Below are 12,198 nucleotides of genomic sequence, written 5' to 3'. Positions count from 1 at the left end.
CGACGATGGTGCCGTGGAGGCCGTCGATCTCGAGCATGAGTGGGCCGGGGCGCGGGGTGGAGGCGAGCTCGGCCGAGATGCGGTCGACGGCGCGACGGACGCCTGCGACGGCCGGGAGACCCAGCTCGCGGGCGACGACGGCGCCGTGACTCAGGGCCGAGCCGACTTCAGTGACGAGGCCGGCGAGCTTGGGGAAGACGACGGCCCAGGCGGGGCTGGTGGCGCGGGTGACGAGGATGTCGCCGGCACGGAGGCCAGCGATGGCGGAGGCGAGGTCGTGGGCGACAAAGGCACGGCCGATGGCGCGGCCGGCAGACACGCCGCGGCCGGAGATCATGTCCGAGCCGATGGCGGCGCGGGGCGGCGGAGTGGCAGCGGCGCGGGTGGCGCCGACGATGGAGGGCGGCGGTGTGAAGCGGGCAAACATGGCCTTGATGGTGGCGTGAAGAGAGGCGGTGGCGCGGGCCTCGGCGAGGGATCGGCGGCAGGTCGGCGCGTCGAGGAGTGGGAAGAGGGTGAAGATGTCGAGGTGGTGGAGGTTGAGCTCGAGGCGGGCGCCCAGAGCGTCGAGCATGTGGCGGAGCGCGTAGTTGAGCCGGCAGTATGTGATGTGGACCTCCTCCTTGGCGTGGAGGTAGGCGCGGAGGAGGGCGAGCGGCGGGGCGGGCGGTGGCGAGGATGCACAAGCAGACGACGAGGCGGGAGGAGGAGGCGGCGGGGCGGCGCAAGCGGCGATGAAGAGCGAGAGCGGCGTGGTGATGTCGTCGGCCCAGCGGTCGGTGGCGGCAATGTCCTCGTCGTGCTCGGAGAGCCAGAAGAACTCGCCGATCCAGGCGGCAAGCGCGTCGCGGGTCGGCACGTCGACGATGGCAAGGAGGGCGGCGGGCGAGGCGGCGGCGGCGTAGGCGGCACGGGCGGACGGATCAAGGGATGCGACGAGGGTGGCGAGGGAACGGGTGACGGCGCCTGCGCCGGCGTGGACGCCACGGTCAAAGTCGTGCCCAGCAAGAGAGCTGTCGAGCGAGCGATGGAGGTCGCGGGCGATGGAGCCGGTGGTGAACGAGTGGTAGGCGAGCTCGATGCGTTCAGCGAGAAGGGCGCGGAGGAGCGTGGCGAGGGCAGGGACGGTGAGGGCATCAAGGCGGGGAAGGAGCGGCCAGAGGCGCGGGAGGATCTCTGTGTTGATGTGTGCGGTGAGGGCGGTGGCGCGGGCGGCGAGGAGGCCCGAGTCACGGGCGCGGACAAAGGCCGGCGATGCGCGGCGCTCGTCGTCAAACACCATGATGTGCATGCGGTTGATGTAGAGGACGCCAAAGACCGGGGTGGCAAAGGCGGCGATGGGCGGGAGGTCGGTGACGGCCGACTGGACGGTGGCGGCGTAGAAGCCGGCGGCTGAGGTGAGCGACATGGAGAGCCACGACTTGCGGGTAAAGCCCGAGGCCCACGAGGTGCCGGCCAGGCGCGGCAGGTCGATGTTGAGGGCGGTGATGGGGCGGGCCTGGAGGACGACAAGCTCGCCGTGGTGAGTGAGCGCCCACTCGATGTCCTGCGGGAGGCCGGCGTGCGAGGCGATGGTGAGGCCGAGCTGGGCAAGAGCTCCGAGAACGGCGATGTCGGCATCGGCGGCGGTGCCGAGCGGAGGCGACGCGAGCTCGGCCGGCGGTAGCGGGACGGTGACGGTGGCGCCACCGTCGGGCGCTGGCGGAGCATGAGGCCCGGCCCACACCACCTTGGTCGCCTGCGACCAGGTGGGCGGAGTGGGGATGAGCTCGGCGGTGGGCCAGGCAAAGGCGTACGAGGCGGCCGAAGCGGATCCGGAGACGAGCGACTCGCCGAGGCCCCAGACGGCCTCGATGACCATGACGCGCTCGTCGCCGGTCATCGGGTGTGTGGTGAAGAGAACGCCCGCGGCGCGCGGCGAGATGAGTGCCTGGACGACGACGGCCATGGCCTCGCTGTCGTTCTCGTCGTCGCTGCTGGGGAGAGGGAGCGAGGCCCAGACGGATGCGATGGCGGCGGCAATGGCGGCAGGCTCGCGGCGGACGCCGAGGACCGAGGCAGCAACGCCGGCGAGCGACGACGTCGACCCGTCCTCGTTTGTGGCCGAGGAGCGGAAGGCGAGGACGGTGGAGGCGTCGGCGAGAGAGGCATCGGCCCAGGAGAGGACGGCAGCGATGAGGGCGGGCGGGACGGACCAGGCAGAGGGCAGCGAGCGGTGGGAGGGCGGGCGGGCGGAGCAGAAGGCCGAGGTGGGGATGATGGCGGTGGGAGGGAGGCACAGGCCGAGGGAAGAGAGAGAGGCGAGGGCCGAGCCCTTGCCGCCGGTGATGGAGGCGGTGGTGGCCAAGGGGTGGGAGAGGGGGAGGAGGAGCGGGGGCGGGGGCGGGGGAGGGGGAGGGGAGGGGTTGTTGGGCATGGTGGCCGTGTCCGTGGGCGTGTCCGCCATGATGCCCGTGTCCGTCCCCTCCAGACCCATGCCCATGCCCATGCCCATGCCCATGCCCATGCCCATGCCCATGCCCATGCCCATGTCCGTGTCCGTGCCGTCCATGCCCATGCCCATGCCCATGCCCATGTCCGTGCCGTCCATACCCATACCCATGCCCATGCCCATGCCCGTGCCGTCCATGGAACACATGCTCGACTCGGCCTCGGCCTCGGCACGCCCATGACCACGACCACCATGCCCATGCCCCCCGTCCCCCCCATGCCCATGCTCTCCATGCCTTCCATGCCCTCCATGGGCGGACGGAGCGGGAGCAGAGCCGGCGGCGGCGGCGTCGGCGGAGGGAGGGAGCGGCAGATCAGGGAGGATGCCCATGGAGAAGGGCAGGGGCATGGGCGGGGGTGTATGGGCATGGGTATGGGCATGGGCATGGGCATGGGCACGGCGACCATGATCGCCATGATCGCCATGATCACCACCATGATCGCCATGATCGCCATGATCACCACCATGATCGCCATGATCCCCGCATGATCGCCATGATCGCCATGATCCCCGCATGATCGCCATGATCGCCATGATCGCCACCATGATCGCCACCACCATTATGAGCACCCCCACCATGGTCATCGCCGCCACCATGGTCATCATCGGCATCGGCTCGGCCGGCGAGAGAGCACCCGGCGAGATGGCCGAGGGCGCACATGGGCGTGATGTCGACCTTGGCATACGATGACAAAGGAAGAGGGAGCGGAGGGAGGATGTGCGCCTGCTCAACGTCTGCGTATCGCGTGAGCAGCTCGCGATGCCATGTGTGTGGATTGCTCCGCTGTCGCGTCGACCGATTGCCCATCTCTCCGTCAACAATACCGTCCGATCGATCGACCGAGTGAGCTGTGCCACCCACAGCTCGTCCCAGTCTTCCGCCGCAGCCGTTGCGCCGTGGGTCGGTTGCAGGATTTCCTTCTCAGCGGAACAATTTGCCGTTCACTCGGCCGCCAAACCTGTGATCAGCAAACGCGGAGGCCACGTCGGACTTGGTCGTCGACGCTGAGAGCCATCTTGGGCGATAACGGGGCTAGATGGCCAAGAGGCTAATGATCATGTAGAGAGGCTTGTGGACGCTATCTGGATGCAAGCTGGGTGCGGCAAAACGGCTCTGTTGACCACGGGAGGCTCTCAACCCGTCGCGCGTCCGGCGCACACTCGCAGCTGGCGAGGGATGAGGGGATGTGCTCGCACTGCAGCAGCAGTTTTTACCAAACCATATGCACGTGGAGTGCATGTGGACTCCCATTTACGGTGGGGTGAGGAGATCCACGACATCAACCGATCCGCGGCTGGCCCGTCGCCTCGCCTGCTGCGTCTGCCTCTCCTGCGCGAGCTGCGCGAGCTGCGCCGTGGTCATCTGCAGCGTCTGCATCGCGTCTATCGCCATCCTCGCCACCTCTTCCTCGTCCACCATCGCGTCCTCTTCGGACCTCGACTCTTCTTCTTCCTCCTCCTCCTCCTCCTCCTCCTCCTCTGCCGGCTCGCTGGACGACGAGTCCAGCAGCGGGCGGGCGTACGGGACCATGACCGTGACCGGCGTGCCGGGCTTCGCCGCGAGGCTGCAGAGGTTCCAGTCCGAGCTCTCGTCCCGGACGGCGGCCACAGCCGTGTCATCGACAACGACAACATCCATTGCCACGGGAGCCTCGTCCGCCTCGGACGTGCCGACCTCACGCTCGATGTAGTGGTAGAGCTCCGGGCGCATGTGCTCGTGGTACGGCTGCGAGAGGGGCTGGATGCCGAGGGCGTGGTTGAGCGCATGGACAATGCCGCAGATGCCCCCAACCAGGCCCGTGTTCGACGCCTGGGCGGCTGTGGCAGTGTTCAGGGTGGCAAAGTCGGTTTCGGCCTTGGCGGCGTCGACGACCGACTGTTGAGCAAAGAGCAAGCGGACAACGTCGATGTGTCCGCCGCGGGCGGCTGCGGTGATGGCGGCGTTGCCCGGCACCGCCGGATCGACATCGGCCGCCGCCACGCATGCCTCCACCACAGCCAGCTTTCCCTTGGCGGCAGCGGTGACAAGCGTCCGGTTGTCTGGCGAGGTGTAGTCGACCGCGTGCGGCGGCATCGCGATGATCTGGTCGACAAGATGGTCGGCGGCGGCGCCCATACGGAGCAAGTGGTACAGCAGGCCGCCGCGATTGGCGCAGGGATCAAAGCGCGGCGAGGCGGTGACAATGGCAAAGAGCCGCACGTCGTACTGGCGCACCGCCTGCCGCAGCACCGCGTGGTTGCCCGCCGCAGGATCCACCCGCTCGTCGGCCGCCAGCATCTCCACCACAGAGTACGCGCCGGCCTTGGCGCTCCGTCGCAGCGGCGCATTGTCGTCGACGCCCGGATCAACCTTGGCGTGGGCGAGGAGCAGCGCCAACGAGCCGAGGTACTCGCCCGCCGCCGCTGTCTTCACCGCCGCGTTGTTCGCCACTCCGGGATCGATGGCCGGATGCGCCAGGACCGCCGCCAGCATGACAGGCTTGGTCACCGCCGCCGCCATCAGCGCGCCCGACACCGCCGCCACATCCACCCGCCCGTCCTCCAGCAGCGCTACCACTGCAGGCGTCCGCCCGGCCCTCGCCGCACCCACCAGCGCCGCGCCGTCCTGCGTTGTCGGGTCGCACCGCCCGTCGGCGAGCAGCACCTTGAGCAGCGGCGTCCACCCGGCCCGTGCTGCCGTGATCACCGCCTCGGTGCCTATCGCGCCAGGCGCGCTCCCAGGCGCAGACAGCAGCAGCCGCACTACCTCTGCATGATTGCCCGCCAGCGCTGCAACTAGCGCCGCGTTGTCGCTGGCCGTCACGTCGATGCCCGGGATGCTGATGAGCTGCGCAACGAGGCGGTCCTCGCCGGCATCGGCTGCTAGCCGCAGCGCCAGCGCCGCCACCTCCAGGCTCGGTTTGACGCGTGGCGAGGCAAGAAGGAGCAGCGCCGTGTCGGCGTGGCCGCGGGCGACGGCCTTCCTCAGCGCAAAGTTGTCGATGGCCGCCGGATCGACGCCCGGTGCCCTCAGCAGCCGCTCCACCACCGCCGTGTATCCGCCACTCGCCGCAGCACGGATCGGGAGGTTTTGCCGCGCGCCGGCGTCCACCCGCCCGTCGTCGAGAAGGAGGCTGACGAGCTCGACAAGCCCGCGTTCGGCGCACGCGCACACCGCGTAGTTGTCGAGCGCGGCCGGCGACACATCACGCCGCGCAAGCAGCACCTTGAACAGCGCCACGCTCCATGTGTTGATGACCATCTTGAACGGCGCGTACCGGGCCATAGTCACGTCTATCCGCTCGTCGCGCAGGAGGACGCCGACCACGTCGAGGCGCCCACTCTCCACCGCAAGCTGGACGAGCTTGCTCGACGCCGGCCGTACGTCGCACGCTGGATGGCGCAGGAGATCAGCCAGCGCACCGAGCAGCGGCTTGCGGGACGAGGCAATCTGCTGCAGGATCGGGCCAGTGGTCGGATCAAACTGCGGGTGCGCGACGAGCGCCTGGCAGAGGGCATCGTCGCCGGCCTCGACCGCTACCGCCACCACCTTGGCCTGCAACGGCGCCAGGTCGAGGTCCGGCTCGGCGAGGAGGGCACGGGCGGCAGCGAGCTGCGAGACGCCCACCGCCACCGCCACCGCCAGCGCCTCGGTAGCCACTTGCGGCGAGTGAGGCCGGGCGAGGAGGGCGGTGAGGACGTCGGCGGCGCCAGCCTCGGCGGCAGCAAAGAAGGCGCGCATCTGTGCGCCCGGGATCTCGGCGTGTGACAGGAGGGCGATGAGGGCGCCCGGCTGGTTGGCACGGGCGGCGGCGAGACAGGCGTCGCGGAGGTCGATGTATCCAAGTTGGACGTCGGGGTGGCCAATTAGGATGCGCAGGATGGCGTCGCTGCCGTGCTTGACCGCGTGCGCGAGGATCGACTTGGCAAGGGAGAGGTCCGCCGACTCGTGGTAGAGAAGGAACTTGAAGACGGAGGCGGTCTTGTTGAGGGCAGCAGCGCTCCGGAGCGCGCGGCACTTGCTCGCTGCCACGTTGATCGCCTTGTGTGCCGCGAGGAGCTTGACAATTTCGAGATGACCACCCGCCGCCGCAGAGACGATGGCCTCGTTGTCCTTGGCGCTCGGATTCACGATGCGGAAGTGGAGTACCTGGCGGACGACGGCGGTGTGACCGGCTGCAGCGGCGGCGAGGTAGGCGCGGGTGAAGAGGGCGCGGTCAATGGGCCCGCGGGCGGTGGTGAGGAGCAGCGAGACGATGCTGGCGTGGCCGGCGCGGATGGCGGCGGCTGTCGCCGCCGCACCAAACCGCTCGACGCGGAACCGCGACTCGGAGACAAGGGCGTCGATGACCTTGGTGTGTCCGGCGCGGGCAATGTCGACAAGCACGCTGCCGTCGGCCCACTCGGCGTCGCCGGTTGCGTCGTCGAGCATGCGGCGGACGACCAAGACCGCGCCGGCCTTGGCCGCCAGCAGAAACACCCGCCTGGCGTTGTCGGTCGTGACCACCCGTGAGATCACCTTGGTGTTGTCGGCCACTGCCGCCGCCTCGGCCACCACATCGCGCTCTGCCTGCAGCAGGCCAGGCAGCAGATCAAGCACAAGACTAACCGCCGAGTCAGACTTGCGCACCGCCGCCACCGCCGCCAGTGGTACCGTTCGCCAGGCCAGGGTGGCGACGACCGGATCAAGCGTAAGACTCGCCGGCAGCAGAGCGGTAGGCGGGGCGACCTTTACGGACTTGCCGTACTCTGCCAGCATCCGCACCAGGGCCAGCCAGTGATCGCCCTCATGGCCAGTGCCAGCCTTTGCGATGAGAGCCAACGCCAGGCACGTGTGGCCAAGGATGGCATTGTCACCCAGGACGAGTGCCACGGCCGATGACGATGACGATGACGATGACGATGACGATGACGATGACGATGACAATGATGACGATGACGATGATAATGATGACGATGACGATGATGATGATGACGACGACCTTGTCGGGCGGTGGGCCATGGCAGTCAGCAGGGCGTGCGGCAGAGAGCTGATGAGGCGAGGATAGCCATGAAGGCGTGGGCGAAGACCTCTGCGAAAGGCATTGATGCGGGAGCGCTTCTCGAGAATGCGAAGGGCATGCCATTCGGCATGGAACATGAGAGAGATGGGCGACGCCAATGAAGCGAGGGCAATGGCACGTGGGAGCGGACGGGCAAGGAGACGATGATGGATGGTGGTAGAGACACAGCAGAGGTTGATGAACTCCTTCCCGCTCAGCACACCCATGTACGCCATGTACTGCAGCACCTCCACAGGTAGTCTCTCAAGCATATCCCCCCCCCCCCCCCTTCTCTCCCCCTCTCCCCTCCTCCCTCTTCCTGTTGCCCCGCTCTCTACAGAACACCCTCTCGCCTCGCTTCCCCCGCTGGCGACAAGTGTGCCTCACCGTGCCCGTCGAATGCCTCAGTCTCTGCCTGTGTGTGCCCTCGCTCTTGGGGAGTGTTCCGCTGTTTTTGGGCGGATTTCGGTCCCGGTTCGGGCGGCCGAAAAAAGGTCGTGGTTTGGCTCGCCTGGCTTGGGCGGCCTATAATAGGTCGTGGTTTGGCTCGCCTGGCTTGGGCGGCCGACAAAGGTCGTGGTTTGGCTCGCCTGGCTCGGGCGGCCTATAATAGGTCGTGGTTTGGCTCGCCTGGCTTGGGCGGCCGACAAAGGTCGTGGTTTGGCTCGCCTGGCTTGGGCGGCCTATAATAGGTCGTGGTTTGGCTCGCCTGGCTTGGGCGGCCGACAAAGGTCGTGGTTTGGCTCGCCTGGCTTGGGCGGCCGAAAAAAGGTCGTGGTTTGGCTCGCCTGGCTTGGGCGGCCTATAATAGGTCGTGGTTTGGCTCGCCTGGCTTGGGCGGCCGACAAAGGTCGTGGTTTGGCTCGCCTGGCTTGGGCGGCCTATAATAGGTCGTGGTTTGGCTCGCCTGGCTTGGGCGGCCTATAATAGGTCGTGGTTTGGCTCGCCTGGCTCGGGCGGCCTATAATAGGTCGTGGTTTGGCTCGCCTGGCTTGGGCGGCCTATAATAGGTCGTGGTTTGGCTCGCCTGGCTCGGGCGGCCTATAATAGGTCGTGGTTTGGCTTGCTTGGCTTGGGCGGCCTATAATAGGTCGTGGTTTGGCTTGCTTGGCTCGGGCGGCCTATAATAGGTCGTGGTTTGGCTTGCTTGGCTTGGGCGTCCGACAAAGGTCGTGGTTTGGCTCGCCTGGCTCGGGCGGCCTATAATAGGTCGTGGTTTGGCTCGCCTGGCTCGGGCGGCCTATAATAGGTCGTGGTTTGGCTTGCTTGGCTTGGGCGGCCTATAATAGGTCGTGGTTTGGCTTGCTTGGCTCGGGCGGCCTATAATAGGTCGTGGTTTGGCTTGCTTGGCTTGGGCGTCCGACAAAGGTCGTGGTTTGGCTCGCCTGGCTCGGGCGGCCTATAATAGGTCGTGGTTTGGCTCGCCTGGCTCGGGCGGCCTATAATAGGTCGTGGTTTGGCTTGCTTGGCTTGGGCGGCCGACAAAGGTCGTGGTTTGGCTCGCCTGGCTTGGACATCTCGAGCCGTCAAGCGAGCGGGGCGATCGGCTGGTTGGGAGCTGGAGATGGCCGAGCGCACTTGGTGCAGGCACTGTGAGATGCCCGATCTGTCCTTGAGCTCGGCTGATCGATGGGGATCATGGTCGATGTCGAAGCTGGCGTCCCGCGTGAGGATGGATGAGGTCGAGCGCCATGCGGCTTGAGCCTGTGGTCTGTGTCGGCAATCACTAGAACCGATGCGATGACGATAGGTACTACATGTTGTGTGACTTTCACATCTGCTGGACGTGTGCCTGTATGAAGGACGGCATGTTGTGGGAAAGTGCGGATGCTGTGCGGCGGGCGTGGGCAGGGGGGGTCTCTGTGATGATGCTGATTGCGATCGGGGCGATGGCCGCGGTGGAGCGCCGATGAGCCTTGCGGCGATGGTTACGACATGACGTGAGGGGGTAAATGGTCATCGGACGGTTGGTACTGGGGATGTGGGCCACGGACTGAGTACATAGTTGTGACGAGCGCTGCGATGCGAGTGCGTCATGGGGCGTGGCCACGACTGAGGTGTATGCGTGGATGGCTTTATCGACTGGCCAGTTGCTGGACAGCAGGCTCGTGACCAGCAAGCAGGTGATGGGATGGGAGAGGATGGATATCTGCATCATCCGTCAGTCTGTCCGATGAGTGTGTGTCGATGCTTGGATGGAATGGGAAGGTGGAGGGAGCGGAGCAGTGATCACCAAATTCTTTCGGCGACGGACGATTCAGAGCTACGACACCGACTACCACACAACACACACTGCTTCTACACGGATCTCCGCCAAGTCGACAATCCGTTTATCGGTCCCCATTCCGTACCCATGGCGGCAAGGTAAGGCATGTTAGCGTAGCAAGCAGAGCTGGATGCTTTTACGCGATCGAGGCCCGGTAGGAGGGCGTCCTTCAGGTGTGCGCAGACGAGAGTTGGCACAACGCCCACATCCCCAGCAGCCCTTCCGACGAGGATGCTATCAAGTTTGCCGAGGCCATCGTCTCCTTCACACACTATCCGAGTGTGGCCAACGCGTGCACTTCTGTGGTTGTCATTGTCTGCGAAGCCAGTGGCGATCCCATGCCGCTGCCAGCTGGTGCCAAGGTTGCCATCGGGCTTGACTCGCCACGCACCTCGTCCAAACTGGATTGTGCCCTGTTGCCGATGGTGGCACGCGGCGACGAGCCTGCGATGGTCCTGGACTACTTGTGTCGGCCAAGCTGGAGAAGCTTATGGATGGCGAGAACATCATGGTCAGTAGCTACAACGAGTTCAAGTCCTGTATCATCTACACAAGCAGCCGCCGCGGGGTCGACTTGAATCAGGGGCGCTTGATTGTAGTGGTCGGCCAGGACAAGATAACAGTGCGGCTCCTGCAGGCGCTGTACGCGGCGTCGGATGTGGCAGTCTCGGACACAGCCAAGTACTCGGTCGAGGGGCTCGGGATGCTGCGCGGGCAAAGCAGCCCGAGCGAGCTCGTGTACATTAATGCAAATGGTAATGACTGTATGCTGTGTCTCCCAGCCCGCCACATCCACTACCACGAGTCCGCCTACGCCCGCAGGCCCACTGTTGCCGAGGAGTGGATCGTGCCCGCCAAGTTTGTCGAGGAGGACCAGTCGTCGGGCAAGGCGTCTCGCGCCGGGGGTGAGCTGATGCGCCGCTTCAAGGGCCACGCAGAGCTCGAGAAGGCGCGATCGGGCACGTTTTGGTGGCTCTGGTCAAACAAGAAGCACCTTTGGGCGTATCCTCTCGAAGTTGTTGACAGGGGTGACGTGTCCTCGTTCTGGGCCGTCCTCGGGCGCGAGTGTCCGGAGGCTGTGCCGGTGGACGACGATGCCAATGACGACAACAGCTGCGTCAAGGGCAATGCGACAAGCTTGGTTCAGTTCCCGGCATCGACAGTTTGCGGCGCCGCCATCGACCAAGCGGTGGCCATGGGCGCAAGCACTTGCGGATGCACGGGGTCCGCAAGCGGGTTCATGACACGGTGGCTGTCTTGGGCATGCCCGCCAGCTACGAGTGGCTGAACGCGGTCATTGCCACGGCCATCCCGTCGAACAAGAACGACACACCGTTTAAGCGGCTGGGATTTATCAGCGACACGGTGCTCACCCTTATGGGTTGGATGCAGCTGTTCTCACTCGAGGACAGCGCCATGGACGTGGGTCCGATGACGAGCGCCATGCAGGACATGGAGTCACGGGAAGCGTGTCAACAGTATCTCAAGGCCACTGGCATGGATGATGTTGTGCTTTCGGACTCTTACGATGTACAAGCCGAGGCCATCTTGTGTGCCATCTACCTGCTGTATGGCCTCGACGACACCGAGCGCGTCTGGCGTATGTTCGTGTCGGCAGTGGCCTTGGTAGACGATGCGGCGCCGAGCGGCTCAAGCACTTCAGCGCTGAGAAGTGGCAAGCAGGAGAGGCAGCAGACCGTGTCGACTCGTTCGATGGAATCCGTGGCGGCCTGGCAGGGAGCCGAGCTCGGAGTTCCAGACTCTGATGTCAGCCGGCACCATCGGAGAGGTGATCAACTGCTGCACCCAGCCTTACCCCCCCGACTCGATCGACCGCTCCCGTTCTTGACAGCCCCAACTGCGACCCCCCTCCGACCCGATCTACAGCCGACCAAGTCGCACGGGGCGGTTGGGCTCGGTGCAGTGGCTACGCACTTGCGAGTCAGCGCGGTGACCAAATCGAGGCGATCTGGGCCGAGCAGCTGCCGCCAAGGCGAGCCTCGACGAGGACGCAGCGATCGGCAGACGCGGATGAGATGGACGAGGCCACGGCGGGCGTGGTGTTGGTACAGAGCGTCGATGTGCCCGGGTGGTTGGCGCATGATCGGAGAATGAGCCCGTTGCTGGGTTTGACGGCGCTGTTGACGGCGAGCGTGAGCGCCGCGGGCGCAGCGGATGAGGTTGTCGCGGGCGATGTGGCGGCTGATGACGACTTTGGTGAGTGAAGCCGATGGCGACGACGTCAGAGTTGGTCTTCTGCGAGGCACGGCGGACGGATGGACACGATTGTCGGCAAGGGGGAGAGCGACGATGCTGGCGTGATCGTGCGGTCTCGACACTCCTGCTGCGATGCCGTCGCAGCTCGGTGACTGCGCCTGCCTTTTTGATTGTTAGTATTGTTAGAGCCTTCATCCAACGGA

The 12,198-nt window shown here is 65.8% G+C and overlaps 2 protein-coding genes across 2 annotated transcripts in view; both read right to left on the bottom strand.

Moving 5' to 3' along the window:
• The window catches only part of AMSG_12433 (uncharacterized protein), a gene marked incomplete at its 5' end in the record, with an annotated part of 6,275 nt that extends 3,308 nt beyond the window's left edge, over nt 1-2,967 (bottom strand). The window contains 2 exons of the mRNA XM_013897369.1: nt 97-2,656; nt 2,890-2,967. Coding sequence (XP_013752823.1) covers nt 97-2,656; nt 2,890-2,967 — 2,638 coding nt within the window. The remainder of the gene's footprint in view (nt 1-96; nt 2,657-2,889) is intronic.
• Nucleotides 2,968-3,688: 721 nt separating this feature from the next.
• AMSG_11261 (uncharacterized protein) lies at nt 3,689-7,555 on the bottom strand (the record flags this gene model as incomplete). The annotated part of the gene is made up of 3 exons (XM_013897346.1): nt 3,689-7,219; nt 7,335-7,500; nt 7,541-7,555. 3 exons carry the CDS (start codon nt 7,553-7,555, stop codon nt 3,744-3,746), a joined length of 3,657 nt encoding a protein of 1,218 aa, XP_013752800.1. The 3' UTR covers nt 3,689-3,743.
• Nucleotides 7,556-12,198: the final 4,643 nt, after the last annotated feature.

The sequence above is a fragment of the Thecamonas trahens genome (genome assembly GCF_000142905.1).
Source record: "Thecamonas trahens ATCC 50062 unplaced genomic scaffold supercont1.74, whole genome shotgun sequence".
Taxonomy (NCBI): domain Eukaryota; order Apusomonadida; family Apusomonadidae; genus Thecamonas; species Thecamonas trahens.
Note: the sequence above shows the minus strand (reverse complement) of the source record. Positions and strands in the feature narration are given on the sequence as shown.